General features: G+C 42.6%; 1 protein-coding gene across 1 annotated transcript in view; it reads right to left on the bottom strand.

The window, feature by feature from the left end:
* Window positions 1-1,683: 1,683 nt before the first annotated feature.
* The window catches only part of LOC103364898 (dipeptidyl aminopeptidase-like protein 6), a 77,320-nt gene continuing 61,166 nt past the window's right edge, over window positions 1,684-17,837 (bottom strand). Inside the window, exons 8-26 of the mRNA XM_008292186.1 lie at window positions 15,849-15,969; window positions 11,477-11,631; window positions 9,322-9,419; window positions 9,063-9,189; window positions 8,208-8,246; window positions 7,918-8,025; window positions 7,749-7,840; window positions 7,616-7,663; window positions 7,424-7,536; window positions 6,644-6,691; window positions 6,446-6,544; window positions 6,299-6,368; window positions 4,853-5,047; window positions 4,712-4,766; window positions 4,526-4,628; window positions 4,364-4,419; window positions 4,172-4,244; window positions 3,988-4,061; window positions 1,684-3,025 (exon numbers count right to left, since the gene is read on the bottom strand). Of these exons, the coding sequence (XP_008290408.1) occupies window positions 2,882-3,025; window positions 3,988-4,061; window positions 4,172-4,244; window positions 4,364-4,419; window positions 4,526-4,628; window positions 4,712-4,766; window positions 4,853-5,047; window positions 6,299-6,368; window positions 6,446-6,544; window positions 6,644-6,691; window positions 7,424-7,536; window positions 7,616-7,663; window positions 7,749-7,840; window positions 7,918-8,025; window positions 8,208-8,246; window positions 9,063-9,189; window positions 9,322-9,419; window positions 11,477-11,631; window positions 15,849-15,969 (1,818 nt within the window). The 3' untranslated portion in view covers window positions 1,684-2,881. The remainder of the gene's footprint in view (window positions 3,026-3,987; window positions 4,062-4,171; window positions 4,245-4,363; window positions 4,420-4,525; window positions 4,629-4,711; window positions 4,767-4,852; window positions 5,048-6,298; window positions 6,369-6,445; window positions 6,545-6,643; window positions 6,692-7,423; window positions 7,537-7,615; window positions 7,664-7,748; window positions 7,841-7,917; window positions 8,026-8,207; window positions 8,247-9,062; window positions 9,190-9,321; window positions 9,420-11,476; window positions 11,632-15,848; window positions 15,970-17,837) is intronic.

The following is a 17,837-nucleotide window of genomic DNA, read 5'->3' as shown; positions in this document are numbered from 1 at the left end:
ATGGTTTGATTAATGCAAGTCAAAGGCTCTTAAGTTCCATTTGCAGCAGCATTGTAAGAACGTTATAATGTACGTCTTGTGAAAACAGGTGATTTATGGCACGTTTGTTTTTCTACAGGCTTTCTCGTGCGAATGGCAGCTACTTGGGTCAAAGAGTCTGGAAAGGGACGTCGTGGCAGCTTGTTTTCTGTTGGACAGGTAATTATCTGGTTTGTTTTGTGGGAAAAGAATTCTGGTTGAAAAGACATTTGAACATGATGTGTTCCTCTCCCCACTGACAAGCTCTCACATGAATCAGTCCTCCAGCTGCACTCGACGAACGTTCAGGTGTTTTGTAAGGGCGGCTGTCGGGGAAGCCCTGAAGCTTATGCGCTTTGAAAATGTAGCTTCCATTCTTTCTGCATTCTTTCTAACAGCCAGTTGGGGTTGACTTCCCTGGTTGCAAAAGTAATTAGATTGTATAGATGTCTATGAGGAAAAAAACTTTCCTCCTTAATATTTTACATCAGTGAACATTTTTCTGATGAGTTTATGGTCTCAGTTGCTGGTTTTATGTGCATGATGTTCATTTTTTGTAAATTATGGTTCCATTTGGAGTAAAATAGACAATTTATATGTGTGGAGTGTCCACGGATTCTCAGTTGGAGCGCCCCTCGTGCATTACGTCCGGTTTTAAAAAAGCAAGGTGGTGACAGTCAAATGCCAAATTTGATACTTCAAAACAATACTCCACAAATCCATAGATGATGTGGACTTAAGGATTTCTTTTAACTACGACAAATGGTATAAAGTTGTTAGCTGTACCATGACATGTTAAGGCGTCTTTTCTGGCGCTCCAGGAATGTTTGGAGAAAGGTAATAAGGTGCACTTAGATTTGGATCAGCTGCTCGGATCAGGACCTCCACTGTGAGGAACGCCCCAACACTGGGGGGGCGCTCTGAGTCCAGGCTCAGTGGGAACTTGCTGGTTCCTGCAGCAGAGGCATTAAACCCAAAGAGGATGCTGATATTCTAATCATGAAAACGCCCCAGGTTGCATCATGTAGCTTGTAAATTCTCACTTTGTTCTTATTTGTGTCTCCCTTTTTTTTTTCTTTTTTTTTTTTTTTTAAATTCATGTCACAGTAATGATTATTTCTCTGCTGCTTTTTGCACAATAACGGTGACGTCTCGGTCGCTACATCTGTCTTTTATATGCAGTCTACGCTTTAAGATTTCAAAAACCTTAATAAATTTAGTTTGAGTAGAGATAAACATCACAAACTCAGAGGATATTCGAAATATGTCAGTGTTTCTGTGCTATAAGTTCTGAGATAATTTAATATCAACTATTTAGCAGTGGTGCAAATTAACAAAATGCATTTGCACAGAAGACTTTTAACGTCACAGTGATGCTTAAAATCAGTGATGGCTGAATTCTACTGGCACTGTGCATGCTGGTTCACTGTCTTGCCAGTACGACTTACTCAGACGCTCACATACACACAGTCCTTGTTATGTTATTAAATAGCCTATTAGGCATTCAGCTACTTGTAAAATTTCTACAGCCCTTCTGGGAGTTTTCATTCCTCAGTTGTGGTGCAATACTTCTCCTGCACACAAGAGGGCGCAATGGCTCCATAGAAATAGATAAAACATACTGTACTTTATACAATAAGGTCGTAAAATAACGCAGACGAAAGCTACATTTCAAAATGCTTTATATACAAGTTGCACATACAACATAAAGACTTAAAACAATATAAGTTTTATACACTTTGTACATCAGCTGACTAGAAACCACTGACAATACTAACAGAAGTGACATGAGGAGAGTCGAGAACACACAAAGCAATCAAAGCAACTCACAAAATCATGAAAGTTCAGCATAGTTAACTCACCAGTATGCCAGTTTGGATGGTAAATATCAAGAATCCGCAAACTAAATATTGTTTACATTTTTGTGTCAGTACAGTACCATCGCTCGAGCAGACGTACAGTTAATTCATATTCAACTGCTTCCAGGTTTCCGAGATAAAATGTGCCAAACCTTTGCTCATAGATAACTCAGTCCAGACGAGGCCTATCCATAGTTACTCAGTTCCAGAGTCATGTGGGCTCCTAACATGACCATTTCGCCCACAGTAAGGCACAGTGACTAAAAGAACAAGAGTTCAATTCAGAAGTGTGAGGAGGAAAAAATATGACTTCATAGCATTTATGTAGAGATACAGTTTGTTTTGTTTCTTGGAGTACAACACAAGTTAAACGTTGTGCCTTTGTTTTGTAAAGCAACTCAACGGACTGATGCAGCCAGACATCCACTCGGACACGGAACAACTGTAAGACACTGAACAGAGAGATTCTGAGAAACAGGTAGCAATAATCATACTCATGAACACAATAATCAGTAAGTTAGTTGGCAAGGTTATCAGAAACTGGCAGCCTCTCAAAAGTTAAATCTCAACATAATGAACTTATCTTCTTCTCAGGGGGGATATTTTGTGCTGCAAAGCGCTCGATTAATGTGCCTGTTTTTGGAATGGAGGCGCATTGCTGAATGGATGTTATGTTGACCCTCTTGGTCCACCAGAGGGAGTACCGGTCCATTTGTTCCAATAGCAGAGAGATACGACTGTTCACGTCTGAGATTTATTCAGCCTCTTTCTGGCCGGTTTCCTCGTCGGCAGCGAGTGTGAGACGAAGAGAAGGGAAGTAGGCGGGGGCCTCTTTCTTTTCTTTTTTCTTTTTCTTTTTTTTTTTTTTGCACATGCAGGTGCTGCACTTCAGATTAGAGCTAAAAATCAGATTGGACAGCAGGTGGGGTGGTTTTATTGTGTTAGAAAGATCTGTTGCATATTGTGCTGTAGTAGCTGGCCGGGGGCTGCTCAGAGGATCGGGCTTAACTGTCGTCCTCGTTGTCTTCCTGGTCGTCCTTCACCGTCTCGGGCACCCGGAAGCACTCCTCGAAGAAGTTGACCAGAGATTGACTCAGGTGCTGCTGCGTCCCCTCGCTGTGGAGGAAGTGTCCCTCATCTGGGTAGATCTGTGGATAAATACAGAGTAAGAGAGTTTTACAGTGCCGCAAGGAACCAAACACATGTTTTCATTGTTCGATCGTGACAGTGAAGGGAGATGGAAAATGTAGGAAAACAGAGCAATGGAATAACAGTGAAGTTCCTATATAATGATCAATTAGCTTTAGGGAGAACTTTTAAAATGTCTCAACAAGTTAAAAAAAAAAAAAAGAAAAGAAAACGAAAGTGTCACTCTGGCTTGTTTCTATTAACTGATTTATGGCAAATAAACTGGTGTCGATATACATTAGTATAAGGAGCCAGAAGCAAAATAGTTGTTTTCTAGCCACCAGAAATCTTGAAGAGGAGCAAACAAACAAAACTTTGGTCATTTATGATAAACAAAACATGGAAAGAAGTCATTCAGATTGTTCTCAGTCTTTAAAGGTGGACTTCTTCGTCTTCCCTCACCCACTGTCGTCTCCAGATTTGCCTCCCTGTGACTTCCTCCGCTTCCCCCCATAATTAAATTTAAGCTGAAGGGTCGTCGTCTCAGTGCCCATCCCACTGACATGCGTGCCGAGACGCTGGGAGTGCTGCGTCACTCCACGAGGAGACTACTTTGACGGGATGGCAGCCAGATTTAGGTACGGTGTTTGATCACACCACTTAATAGCATGTTCTGGGTTGCAGTCGCCCCTTGCTCGTGTCAGGATGGTGCCTGGGGGACTTTTGATTTTGCTTCCATTTAAATGGAAAAAACTGGAGGAAATGTGATGACTTTTTGGCCATAAATACTGCGTTTACCAAACCTCTTTAAATGCTAATTTTGGAATATTTCGAGATTATTTGTCAAATATTAGCTTTAGTTTCTATTTTGGTCGTGATGATGCTGATTTTTGTTTAAAAAAAGAAAAGAGCTGAAATGTGAAATTCCAAGGTGACGTACTTTCTTTGAACTCCAGTGTGTGTTTGTCATTTCAGAGCTCACCTGTAGCGTGTAATTGGCCTTCTCGCTGATTAAATGGTTGATAAATTTGGCTGTGTGCTGGAAGTGAACCTTTTCTGTGGTGGGAGAGAAGAGGAGATTTGAGATAAACATTAGTTTGATCAAAGATAGTTACTTGTAGTTTAACTGCAGTATTTAGAAGAAAAAAACAACATTGTGCTCCTACCGTCAGCAGTCGGGTGAATGATTAAGTACTGTTTCTCCAGCAGCTGACCCGCTCTGTGTGCTAAATTTGCCATCTAGACGAAAGACAAAGAAATATGATCAACGTGCTCTTCCATAATGAACTTTAACTCTTCCCACTTCAGCTAAACATGCATGATTGTTGGGTAAGGAGGCAAAAGGATGGACACTTTACTGAATATACTCGGGAATCTGTCTTTGCTCCAAGGTATCGTTCCGAAAAAGCAGATGCTGCAATTTGAAAAAGAGAAAACCAGGATTAGAGGGTCAGTCGCCTCGCTGTTCCAAGAGCATGACATCTTTGAATATGTCCACAGCAACAGAATATTCAGTTTACCGTAAAGCTCGAAATCTGTGATGGGTGAGACCGCGGTTCCACATTTAAGTTGGGTAAACTCCTCGGAGCTCAAAAGCATCGTCGCTAAATATCCCCCGTAGGCCTGTACCAAGAACAAGGTGCAGTCTATTTAATTTCATGCAGCTACCATCTCTCTTCATCTCTCCGAGCATTTGGCCCTCTTACCTTTCCGTAGACTCCCATTCGATTCTTATCAATGAAAGACTCCTTGGATATGAACCTGAAAATGAAACCAAATGAATAAAGCGTACGACCTATTAGGCCCTTCAGTTGCAATCATGCTCACGGCTCCGGCGGATGTCCGACCTGAGCGCCTCCAGCTGGTCCCTCTCCTCCAGCTTCCCCAGTTTCCTGCGGACCTTGTGGAGGAGGTTTGTGCCCTGAAAGCCGCTGCCGTGGCCGTCGAACCGGATGACGATGGTGCTGAAGCTGCTGACCAGAACCGTGGCCCAGTCCACCTGGAAGCGCTCCGTCACCATCTGCCCGCCAGGCGTACCGTCCCTGTGGAACGAACAGAAGGACGGAAGGCTGTAAGGACCGATTAATCGCCTCAATCCTATATGTTTTTACAGTATTATGAGTTGTGTAAAGCCAAAATATATCCGGAATGATCCAACCTTTATACAACAACCTCCTACACATGAGCAAAGAACTGACGCAACTAATCTTACAAAGAGTCTTTTCAAATAANCATGAGCAAAGAACTGACGCAACTAATCTTACAAAGAGTCTTTTCAAATAACTGAATGCGACGGTGTTGTGTCGTGCAGGATGTTCTGATTAAAACTTCAGCATGGTTCTGTTGCTTGAGTGACAGAAAATTAATTAAAACTGTTTTTGAGTCTAATAAATGATTTGAGTCCATCTAGAAAAAAAAAAGCAAAATACTTTTATTTTGGTTTCCAAGTGCTTCCTTTGTTTGTTTTCAACCTCACAAGCAATTTGGCAAGTTCACCTTGAGTCCTAAGTAATTGCGACAAGTTATTTGGCAGTTTTTTTTTTTTTTCAGGCTTCATAGACCAAACAATCAATTGATTAACTGACAGAAATAATTGGCAGATTAAAGGGGCATCTGTCAATCAGGGTTATCTCAGACTGGACATAGGGACTGTTGTCTGTGTGACAAATTGAGGGTGAGAGTTTGAAAGATGAGGCCGTTGATCAGGCAGACGTAGTCTAATGCTGCACTCTGTGGCAATTAGCAACTCGGGGTGTCTGATTTCCAAGTAGCAAAAATTAAAGAAGAAGTAGAAGACAGTTTTACTCCTCAATCCCAGGTTGTGCCTTTACTTCATTCCCTGTATTAAGCGTTGTAGCTTTTTGTTTTTACAATGTTGGTTAATCAACTTGTTATTTTTGGAAAGTACGCCATTTCAGAAACATTATGCTGGTGTGTTATCCAGCACTTTGCTCCCAAAACAATATTATCTTTCTCCTGCTTTTCTTGATCAAGTAAACCACTAGATAAAGTCACACAGTACGTCTTTTTGACTCCTCTGTTTCTCCAGTTAAGTGAAGTGAATGCAGCATAGCGACAGACAAAACTAGAATGCAGTCCTTTTGGTTCCATGCTAGAGTCCCGTACTCATGTGAGCACTCCAGATGTAGGTAAGTGCAACACTAAATCAGCCTAGTTCGCTTTCCAGTAAGAGTGAAAGCAGCTTTTAGTTGCACAACTCAAGCTTTGGTAATATTTTGTGCAGTGCTTTATAAAGGTAGCTTTTGAAAACAGACAGATGTGGTCGTACTCACACTAGCAGCAGCAAAGGGTAGTGAGCTGTATCTATGAATCCGGCCGGCTTGAGGATCTGCATCGTCAGAGCTGCAACAGAAAGGACACGGTCAACGGGAACCTCTCAACGCAAACGGACGGTTTTATTAGGATTAGGGGACACGTACTGTAGTCGTCTATGGTGATGGTCTCGTACTCCACTCTGGGCATCTGCATGTTGTTGTATGTGTTGTTTACTCTTTCGTTTGTCTCCACGTCAAACACCTCTGCAGTTCAAGAGGAAAAGAGTCTCTCAGTGATATTTATCAATCAGAACATATGGATTTAATGCACATTGTTGTACATGGTGATGGACAGACACCCACTCTGTTTGTCGTCTGTGCTGTAGACGGCCACGCTCGGTATATCTGGGCCTGTAAAGTACAATTAAGAGAAGAAGCAGTCAACAGAAATATAATAATGGAGGTTAATTCGATAGGCATGATAAAATATCCCGTAACAAGACACTGACGACAGGCTGAAATGGCTCCAACACGCTGGTAATCAACACACTGAAGCCCAGGCGCTTCTCTGCAACAGAATAATCTCTCCGTCTTAAACAGACTTCAGAAAGAGCCCTCTTAGCCAGCTCTACAGTTAATAATCTACTTCCGTCCCACGAGGAAGTAGCTTATTATTTCACAATGGAGCTACTCTCCAAAGATCCAATTAATGAAGAAAGCCACTGGCACTTGTGCTCTCCGGAGTGCATCCCCTAAACAAATCAGCTTCCATAGAAACTGTGATGTTGTTGCCCAGTGCTGAAGCCATAAGGATAGAAGAAAAAACAAAACAAAAAAACAATGACTTGGTGTCTCCAAGGAACAGATTTAGCAAACAACACGATGCTAACCACTACTCTTCTCCAAAGCCTCACACTCCCTGCCAGCAGTTCAGTGGTACTCACATGATTGTTGGCATGAAGTCAGACAAGACATTCATTTCTGTGGCTCTGTGGTTTGAGGTTATCCGATTGGATATAAGTTGACATGAAGCACTAATTCACTTCTACTGACTACTGAACATGGCTCCCTGCCTCTCCCAGTAGATTTTTGATTCTATAAATAAAGCTATGCCTCGTGCTATTTAGGGTAAAAGACACTCACCTTTACAGTAAAGCAGGAAGTACTGCATGTTGTGGCTGAATGAAACGTCCACGTAGCCGCACTTGAACTCACAGGACAGGCAGCAGCGGTTGAACGGAGGGATTGTGTCGGCGCTGTCGGACGGCAGTGAGTGAATATCATCGTGTACTTTAAACAGCACGTAACGGCAGATAACGGCGGTTAAAATCCTACCTGTACAGGTGCCGTCGTTTGGGGTCGTCCTCTGTGCTCAGGAAGTATCTGGGGAGCATCCAAAGCATTACCATCAAGTAAGGAAATACTCCGAATGTTGAAAAGTAAATGCAAAAATACCAAAAGTTCTTACATGAGATTCCTTTTGTGGTTGTAGGCCAATATGCTGGTGACGTCCCAGTCTCCAGAGGTCAGGGACTGAAGGATGTCTGTGCTCGTGTTAGGCTAAAAGAGAACAAATTAAACACTCATAGCAAACCTCAAAGGACTAATACTGCATGTGTAATTTTGTCATTACTTACCAATGAGGTGGACATAGAGATGTGGAAAAACTTTCCTCTGCCGCCCTGAGGGATCGCCCTGGTGAAGAAGAACTTGTGTCCGTCTTGGGAGAAGAGCGGCGGTTCATTCTGCAGAGGGGAATGAAATAATGAAAGCCTGCATGTGTGTGTGTGTGTCCTAAAATGTGCCTGCAGGGCTTTTAGCATCTCCTGGTATTTACTTATTCAGACACACGGAGGAGCGAACGCAGTCTGTTTTTTTTCAACCGACTGCTATGCAATAACAGCGCGGCGGTGTTTTTGTCACATACCTGTCGGTGCAGCCAGCTGTCACTCTCATCTTCGTGTTTCTGAAAAGAATAAGAGAGCCTTAGTTGGGAGCTTTAATCAAGAAATTGCACAAAAATTAGAGGATAAATATGGCAATATTCTACATTTACTACCCAATTAGCAAATCACAAGTTCTGCAGTTTGGGACGTACAAGGATGTGGCTATTTGATTTAATTGAACTGGATTTAATCTCTGTTTGGTTGCCCATGTGGTTCAGGCATCCACGATAAGGTTTGACTGGTCTCATCATATAATAGCCACACCTCATGCATTTTTCAGAGCGTCTGACTCGGGGTTTAAACTGTCACCTCGATGGTTTTACAAATTCACAGCATCCTCCTTGTGTGACAGTCACAATTTTCATGGTATCTCGTGTTGCAAAGCTCCATCACGTGTTTTACGTCTAATATCGAACAGAAGCTTGACACATATCTTGCTTATTTAGTCTGTGCAAAAGTGTACAAACAACAATTTGCCCTTTTAAAAGGCCACATAATCTTATGGATACACAATGTCCTCCACCAAGTGTATTCCTGAGAGTGCTAAATAATTCCCTCAAACAGCTGGGCATTGTAGTTTTTTGCAAACGTTTCTCACACAGGACTAAATAGCCCAATCAGGATGTGTTCTCAGCTGTGGATTTGGAGCTCTAATTAATATTTGCAGCAGCAGGATGGTGTATGTGGTTTTCATTTAATAAACTACATTACCCGTGTTTATGGACATGCAAGTCAGCCATGTTGGGTTTCTTTTTTTTTTGAAAGCAGTATATGTCACTGGACTAATCATTCAACACAACATCAACAGTGGCAGCTAATTTCACACTTTGCTTCACCTTGACGCAGACGCCGGTGGTAGCCTCGCACAGCGTCAGGATGGAGTTGTTCTGGGCTCTGTTCAGCCAGTTGACAGCCAGTTTGGTGTTGGTGGCCCATTTCACCATGGTGATATAATATTCCCTCCTGGAAAACCAGAGGGTGAGAGAGAGACGTCACATCTCTGACAACTCTGTCTTCCTTTTAAGAAGACGCTCCAGGGGTGTTTTAGTCATCGTCGCTTCATGCACAATGAGGCACCTTGGGTTTGTCACTCACCCTATTCGGGGGTCATCGGGTTTCTTCATCACCACGGTGTGCAGAGGACCGTGGAGGCTCACGACTGACAGGTGCACTACAGGGTTCTCCTCACCGGCCTGCAACAGCCAAGAGGAAATGAGATACCTGGGGTCAGTCTGGATTACACTTGGAGACAATGAGAAGCTGTCTTCCTATTGTCTTCAGAGTTAAACAAGATCTGTCAATCAAAGGCCCTATATCAACACAATATGAATATTTAAACCTGCAGTACCTGATTTTTTTATTTTTTTTTATGCCGCCTAGGTGCAGCTGAAATGAGTTTTGAAAACAAAATTGATGGATCCTCCCAAATTACATTGTCGCTTATTTGCTCATCCACTCGTCCCATTTTGTATTCGCATACATTCAGGCCACAGAGGTTCTTTAGCAAACAATGAATTATGAATGTCAATTTTCATCCCGGCAGTCTTCTCGATGGAAAAGCTCACATGACAAAGTTGAGAAGGGAGAAGTCGGTTGCTGTTGATGCTGTTGTACTTTCTGACCAAGTATCAAAGAATGAAACGCCCGCAATCGCTCCTTCTACTCCACAGTTCTAACTGGAGACGCCTTGCCCATTTAAGGCTCGTCTCATATTAACTCTTTTGAGCCTCTTCCTCTCCTCTGTAACCCAGAAGTCAATCTCAAGATGTCTCTATGTCTAAAATGCATCTCAAGGAGGCGAAGGAGGCTTTCTGGAGGAGCTATTGATGCATCCTTTGTGGAAGTCTTTTCAGTGACGGTATAAGAGGAGCCTGACGCACAGCCTGAATATACGAACATGGCAGGGACAGAACTGATGAATATAAAACTCAATCACAATGTGCCATTCTCTATTTGTGTATCACTGCTTCATACGTTTTGTCTTAATACATTCTTGTCTTGTGCCCTGTTGTGAATTGAATTGCACAATGTACGTTGCCTTGAACACTGTTACGTGCATCTGACGGAGATCATAAAATACAATAGCAGGCTCTAACGAGAAACAACGGACGGATGATGCAGCCAGGTGCTATTGTGACGGTAAAATCAATTGTGAGCTCTTAGCTTATCAGTTATTATCTATGTGTTTGTTTTATGTTGCTGCTGTGGAATTATTTGTGTTGGTAGATTAACCTTGTGGTAGCTCAGCATAAATTGTTGAGGAAGTGTCTCAGAGTCAAAAGATCTGAGGTCAAGCAGAGAAGATGTGTTTGTACTTATAATAAGGTTCTGAGGTTGGGAAAGAATGACTCAGCGGTTCGACCAGTGAAAAGGAACGTCTGACTTTCTGTTCGCTATTAAAGCCGCTGCATTTGTACTTCTCCTTTGACTACTGGACAAACTCCCACGTGGTATAAAATATTAAATCTGCCAACGACCCAGCAAAGTGTTTTGTGTTTGATGATGTAGCAAATTTCAGTGACGCCATTTAATTGACATTCCTTTAAAACGACGACTTCAAGACGAGCATTTTTTAAAAATCCCTGCTGCCTCAACTCCTTTCTCCTCGTTTCCCTTTCTTGCCTTCCCTGCTCACATCTCTGGTGGGAAGGACTAAGATGTGAGGAGAGGTGTTAGTCTGCAGTGGAATACGCAGCAGGTGCTTGTTATTATGCTAACTCATGCTTCCTTGCGTCTTCTCTCTCTTCCCGTGACCCGGAAGTCATTTCCCCTCTGCCGTCATAGAGGATCTTCAAATTACTCAAATGGACCTCGAGGCCAGGGGAGCGTAGACGAGGAGACACGAGGGTATCCTGTGTGGAAGCGTTTAATCAAGTAGCGTGGCGTGTCAGTGCTGCACCTTTTATGGGTTTCTGTTAGATTTGACTGACGATACAGCTGACTGGTGCCACTGATAACCGACGCTATGAAATGAAAGGTTTCCTCATTAGACTCCTTGCATCTCTTCCTTGCACATCCTCGCTGACCTACGACCTCAGGAAGATCGCATGATAAAAAGCACCCAATATACTCATTAAACCCAAATGGAGCTGCAGATTTGGGCGATAACTCTCTGTAGGTTCATCGCTACAAGGGACCTCTTTGACATTGTCTTATTGTTTTCGTTAAATACTTTTAGAAACACCAATTGCAGACTCTTAAAATGTGCTCCACCATAGAACAGGTGTGAGATTTGCTCCTGCTGACTTGCCTTTGGGTAGTGGTAGTCTAAGCTTGCAGGATACGGTGTTCCCGTGAAGAATGGGACCTCCATCTTTGGCACCTGTGTGTCGTTTATGGTCATGTAGGCCAAACGCAGCCCGTCCGGAGACCACCAGTGGGCTATGTGGGTCTGCAGGATCTCCTCTGTGGGACAAAGCAATAAAGAACAGGATGCGAGTTAAACATGTGGAACAAAAATAATCTTAATGTTCAAATTGGTGCTTGAGTTTGTTTTTGTCTACTACACTGGTTTGTTAGTTGTTTTTTTATGTGTGCTATTATTTCTATGTTGTGTACACTGGGGAGCTGAACAGTTTTGTCCTTGACTTTGAATTTTTTCAGAATACAAGAGTGAGACGCTGTTCACTCTGATATGTGATAAATTATGCTCAAATCTGTTTAAATGACACGACCAATTCCCTGTCTCAGTTCTTCACTTTTAACTTAGACAGAAATACAGAAATAATTGATGGAGACAAAACAAAACAACAGTTAAATGCCTAAGAATCTTCTTAAATATGTTTTTGCAAAAATAATGTCATCTGTCAGTGTTTTTTCTTCTTTAATTTGTCTCTTTTTTTTTTTTTTGTGTAGCGTCGTCAACTTTTTTTTTGCTCTTGTTTGTATGATAAATTAATTGAAGGTTCCTTTTGTTTTGTTGTGTTTTTTTTTGTTTTTTTTTGGTGGAACACAGCCTTGAAACATTCCCTATCACTATATAACCAGACTTTCTAACAGTTTACAGACATACTGCAGCACAAGTTCATATTCTTACAGGAAGAATACGAAAACCCTGTACTCGCTCTGCCTGTTATTACGGTAGCAACGCCTCACTTCACAGATAAATCAGTGATGTTTCATCCAGCAGGGGGCACAAGAGCTCTATGGAAAGCCCTAGCAGAACATTACACTATACCTACATGTGGAGATTCACCTTTGCCTGGTGTAAAATGAAAAGGTTAACCTCTATGAAAACACTGTGCTTCTTTTTAATCAGGCCATTATGATTTTTCACATTCCCGTGAATGCAGGGTCGCGGTGGGCAAAGGAGACCATTCAGTCACTGAATTCTCAGTGTTTGATTGAGTTCCCTCTCTGAAGCCGAGTCTGGTTTGTTGTTGCAGTGCAGCAGGATTCTCAAGGCCTTTGCCCAGAGAAAATTAGTCTGAACCATTTCTTCCTAAAGCAGGAAGAGCACAACAAAAAGCCAATTTTATCTTGCATTATATGAAGGTCAGAGCATGTATTAAGACTCCTGGCATGTTGCTCTTTGAGGATGCTGCACTTGTTGACATTCGACATCAACCGCAGCATCCACCCTGTAGCAGCAATTCATAGAAGTCAAAAAGATTATTTATTTTTTTCTTCACAGAATGATGTTGCGTTTCTTGCACTCACACATTTCCTGTGACGAATCAGTTTTGAGGCGCTGTGGTTGTGGCTGTGCAGCTCATGTGCCACTCTCTCTTGTTTTTGCCTCCCAAACCTCCAGAACCAGAACCAGACATACAGATGTGGAGCCCTCCCTTCGCAGATGCGAGGCCGCAGACCGAATCCTGCAGATCTTCACCGGTACAGATCACCTGACATGTGAACAGGTAAGCTAACACCTTCCACAGCTCTGCAGGAGACTCTGTGGAAGTCTTTTCTAGCTTCAGTACCACGACTTCTCCGTCTTTAATCAGTTGATCAAAGGTTTGTTGCTGCTCCGCTATGACAGCTGAGGAATAATTAACAATGATCGGCATCAAAGGCTCACCTATAATTATTGTTTGCTAAGCTTTGACTGAATTTGAAAGTTTTTGCTTGAATCCAGCCTTTCAGAAAAATGTAAATTAAAAAAAAAAGATATTTCATGTGAAATAAAGCCACAGCTATAAGACTGACATGTTATCTTTAAATATTTCCTGTTTAACTATACTGCCGTGGGAACATCACCTGCGCTCACGGATGACTACAGCGTTAAATACCTGAGAGAGAAAAGAGGCTGCCTCACCTTGAACCACATTCAAACGACTGTCGCCAAACCTTTCACCGTGAGAAATGTGTGTAAAGTACGTCGGGCCGCGTCATCTCTGTTTTTTGTGAGACGGTATGTTATCCACTGATAAATCCCTACAACGTAGTGGGAGAACACAGCAAGGCAAATCTTTCTTCAGCGCTGAAAATGGATTACTTCTTTTATGTCATGTTCTGCGTCTACAACAAAGAAATAATCCCATTAATGAAAAACCGATTAGAGCCGACCCTGAAGCAGTTCATGCACTGTAACAGAATTTCTCCTCACAATAACTGGCATTTTGCAATTACATTTCCCCTGCAATTACTACCCCAAACCGCCCTCTGAATAAATCTACAATTAATAATTATAACTACGCTGGAAACAGGAGTCTAAATAAGATACCGATAAACTTTTATTGTAAATAAATGCAGAGGAAAACAAAAAAAAAAGCAACTATTCTCAAACATGGCAGCGGATCGGTAAACAAAGTCGTATTAAAGTGGTATGTAATTAGAATGTCTGTCCCACATATGCTGTAATCAGAAGAATGTCTCGTATTAAATTACAAGTGCGCTGGCTTTTGAGCATCTGCTGAGTGTGATTGCAATGCCGCAGACATGAATTAATTAGAACTGCCTCAACACAAAGACAAGCTATGGGAAGTGTAGAGAGGGAGGAGCACGGAAACGTAGCCAGCTGTGCTCTTTCAAAAGGAATCATGCACACAAGCAAGGATGGTGCTGCTGCTGGTGGGGCAGGTGTCACATAAGACTAGATTAAAGTGGCTTCAAATTTGGCTGCTTGAATACAGTGTGCGGCAAAAAAGCTGGTGGACCACCTCTGACCAAAAGTTTGTGCCGTGTGGATAGTTTGCAGCTGTTTTCCAGGAGTCTGAAAAACCTGGTGCACACTATCACCCGTCACCAAAACAGCAGCACACAGATGCAGTTAGTGAGTGGCTGGTGAGCGAACGTAGCGGGAGCAAAGCCAGATGCAGAAGGCAGCTGTTTGTAGGGAAAAAAGCATCTAAAAGTCTGCTATGTGCCAACACCTGTAGCAAAAGTCAGGAGTCAGAGTTAGAAAATTAGGTGAGCTGGTGATCACAGTGGATCGTTTAGCAGCTTAAAAGCCAGATATTTAGATTTAGAGTAAAAGAAAGTCAATATTAAGCCTACGTTGAAGGTTTAGAAATAATACTGTGCTGTTAATTTGTGTAGTCAGTGCTGTTTGTGTTTAGGGCTTATTTCTGTTGCCCTCAAGTGGCCAAAAAACAGCTAATACAGGTTTAAAAATTGTGCTTCTTTGCTTTTCCCTTTTCTTTAGTGTGATATAGCTGTTTTGTGATGCAAACTTACAACGCCTAAAATCCGAACCAAATCTTTTCTAACCTTCCTGAAAAAATCTTGCGTACAATCCAGGCTATTGCTTTGTTGCTGATCTGTGTGTCCATGTATGTACGTTATTTTCATGGTGACTATTTTGGTTGTTCTATATCATTTCACATAACGCAACAACGCTTTTGTCAGGCCAGATGATCTACCTGTTTTTTATCCTTTAACGATCCCGTATTGTGCCCCATTTTTTTAGCAACAGATTCCAGAATGTGTCTTTGAATGTTTCAGCTCAAAACACTGCAAAGATGCTTCATTTCACCACGACTGTTTAAACCCTTACAGCCCATTCTAAACAGGTTGTTTCCACGTCTGTAGCTTTAAACACAGTTGCGTCTCTGACTGACTGACTGTGCGGAGCAAAACAGCTGATCGCACAGCAGCCGAAACAGATGTGAAGCGTCCAGAACTTACTGTCGCTTCTAACTTTGTCTGTGAGCGACCGCTGGGAACTTCACAGCTCAGTCGTTGTGTTTAAGTTGTTAAGTCAAGACAGTTTGGCGACGTGGGCGGCTCTAAAGGGACTACAGGTTAACGTGTAGTCTTTTTGAGCTGTTGTCTGTCATGTTGTCTGATGACAGAAATATAAAACAAATTAGATTTATTGGTAATTCGACGGTGTTAAAATGCAGTATATGTGAGCACAGGGAGCAGGAGAGAAGCAAACATGTTCACTGAAGCACAACAGGCGACATTATATAATTATATAGCGGTGTCATGCTGGCTCTGATTTTGAAATGAGATGTTCACTGGGCTTTCGTAATGTTGGAACCCATAATTAAGTCACAGCTATTCCTACTTTGCTCAGAAGTCCAGTGTTTACAACATGGAAATAAGGGGCACAGTGTAGTGTAGACGTCCAGGTCATTGTAATCATAATAGTTTAAATCATCTTGGCGACGCTTAACCTTTCATCCAAGCGGCGTCTGCAGCCAGACACACTTTTATCTGTTTGTTAGTCATCTTACCCTCATACAGCCAGTCCGCCAGGCCATTGAAGACGACTGCCTCCCTCCCGGTGGAAACCAGGCGGATGGCTCGGCTCTCCACCGTCGTCCTGTAGTAGATGTTGTTTTCAAATATGAAGATCTGGGCGAAGAGAGGCAGAGCAGCGGCCGTCATTAGTTTCTGTGTCACTATAAGTAACCTCCCATTATTTTGTATACTGCTGTTTTGCTGGGTGAACACATTTCAGAGCGCCGCAAAGCCGACAACACTTTCCACAGCCTCTGCATCTCACATTTTTTCCGTCTTCGGCATGCCAAACTCGCTTGTATCTTTTTTATCACAACATGACTTTATCTTAATCCAGACAGAAGCACAGCTACCCACTCAGTGACACTTAGAAGCTGATACAGTCTCTGTCAACACCTGCCTCATGCGCTGTATTAAAGGAAATTTGCCTCATTACAGTTCACGCTGGATTCCTCTCCAAAGCGGTATGGAACCCTCTCTGTTGCTAATCAAGGCGCTGGAGCCGGCTGAGGCCCTGCAGGCACACACACATCACCGAAGACACGCGCAAGCACACTATTTTCTCCCCGTGTTTATTGAGACGTCGTGCTGGCTGCCGAAGGTGGGCGATGGCTGAGCTAAACTACGTGTTCGGCAGCCGATTTAAGCCCTCGGCGCCAACGATGGCATCGCCTGAAGGAATTAAGACACACCACTGGCAGATGACACTTAAAACCCTCCGTCAATCCACTCCAGTGTTTTTTTTTTTTCCTCCCTGCTTCGCTTGGCGCCAGTATGAGGCAGATGAATGCGGGATTGATTGGTATCTGAAGTTCAGGCCGTGTTGTTGTGACTGCGGCTGTCAGCTGAACCCTCTTCAGTTAAATGTAAGCCTCAAATCGCTGGCAAGAAACAGAAAAATAGAAATATACGAGTCCTTTTGCTCTGATCTACGGCGGCTGTTGAGAAAATCAAAGTTTTATGTTGTGGGATCAACATCTGAGGAAAACAGATCAATGCAGGGCTCTGTAAAAAGAAGGAAGCTGGTTGGCGAATATTGCGAAACCACCACGGGACAGGATGGGCAGCTTTCAAAGAGTTACATGAAAAACCCCAGTATTCTAATTAATATGAATACCACCTTAGCCAAAGCGTCCTCAAAGCTCCAAACCTCGATTCAACTTTGCAGTATTTACACCAAATTATGAGAAGAGTTGCATAAAGTCTGGATTCAAGACACTCATTGTCAGCAACAGGTGCGCTGCAGCGTTTTGTAAACTATCCCAAATGGACTCTGAAAACCGGAGTAATTTGTCAAGCAGGTGCCAATCTCTTGATTTAAGCTCACTTCCTCGATGACTGTTCAGTCTTCAAGGGAATTAGATGAGAGAAAAGGGAGAACGAGCGAAAGGCTGGAAAAAGAGTGGTTTCAAAAAGGGCGGAGAGATGAAAGTGGCGACATCAAAGGTACCTGCCGAGCTGGAATAGCGGGGTTTCTTATTTGTGTTGGTGTGTTGTGAAATGTCCAATTTTTTTGTCCGACAACACTTAGGTTGGTTTCATATTTTTCGCTTAAATCCACCTTCTGTTTTGTGTCAATATAGCTTCTTCTTCAGGTGTGTGTGTTTGCGTGTGTGTGTTGACTGAGTCTTACTGATTGCGCTGTCATGCTAGAGTAATTGCTTGCGGTTTAATGAGGGGAGCGTCGCAGGATCCATCTCCTGCTCCTCTCACTGTACATCTGATGCTTCACTGCTCACAGCCACAACACACACACACACACACACCTCATTTATATGTGCTGATGAAAACACTTGATGATAAATTGCACCAATTCTGATAAACTTAATGGGAAATCATTATATTCACAAACTGCGAAGAGGGGGGGAAAAAAAAAAAAAGAGAAAACACGTCTGACATCTCCGGGTCAAACGAAGACAAAAGATGAGAGCTCATCTCGTTTTTCCCGCACAATCTCGGCGGTTCATTAAATCAAACGCAGA

Source organism: Stegastes partitus, unplaced genomic scaffold (genome assembly GCF_000690725.1).
Source record: "Stegastes partitus isolate 25-593 unplaced genomic scaffold, Stegastes_partitus-1.0.2 Scaffold791, whole genome shotgun sequence".
NCBI lineage: Eukaryota > Metazoa > Chordata > Actinopteri > Pomacentridae > Stegastes > Stegastes partitus.
This window is presented reverse-complemented; position numbering and strand designations above follow the sequence as displayed.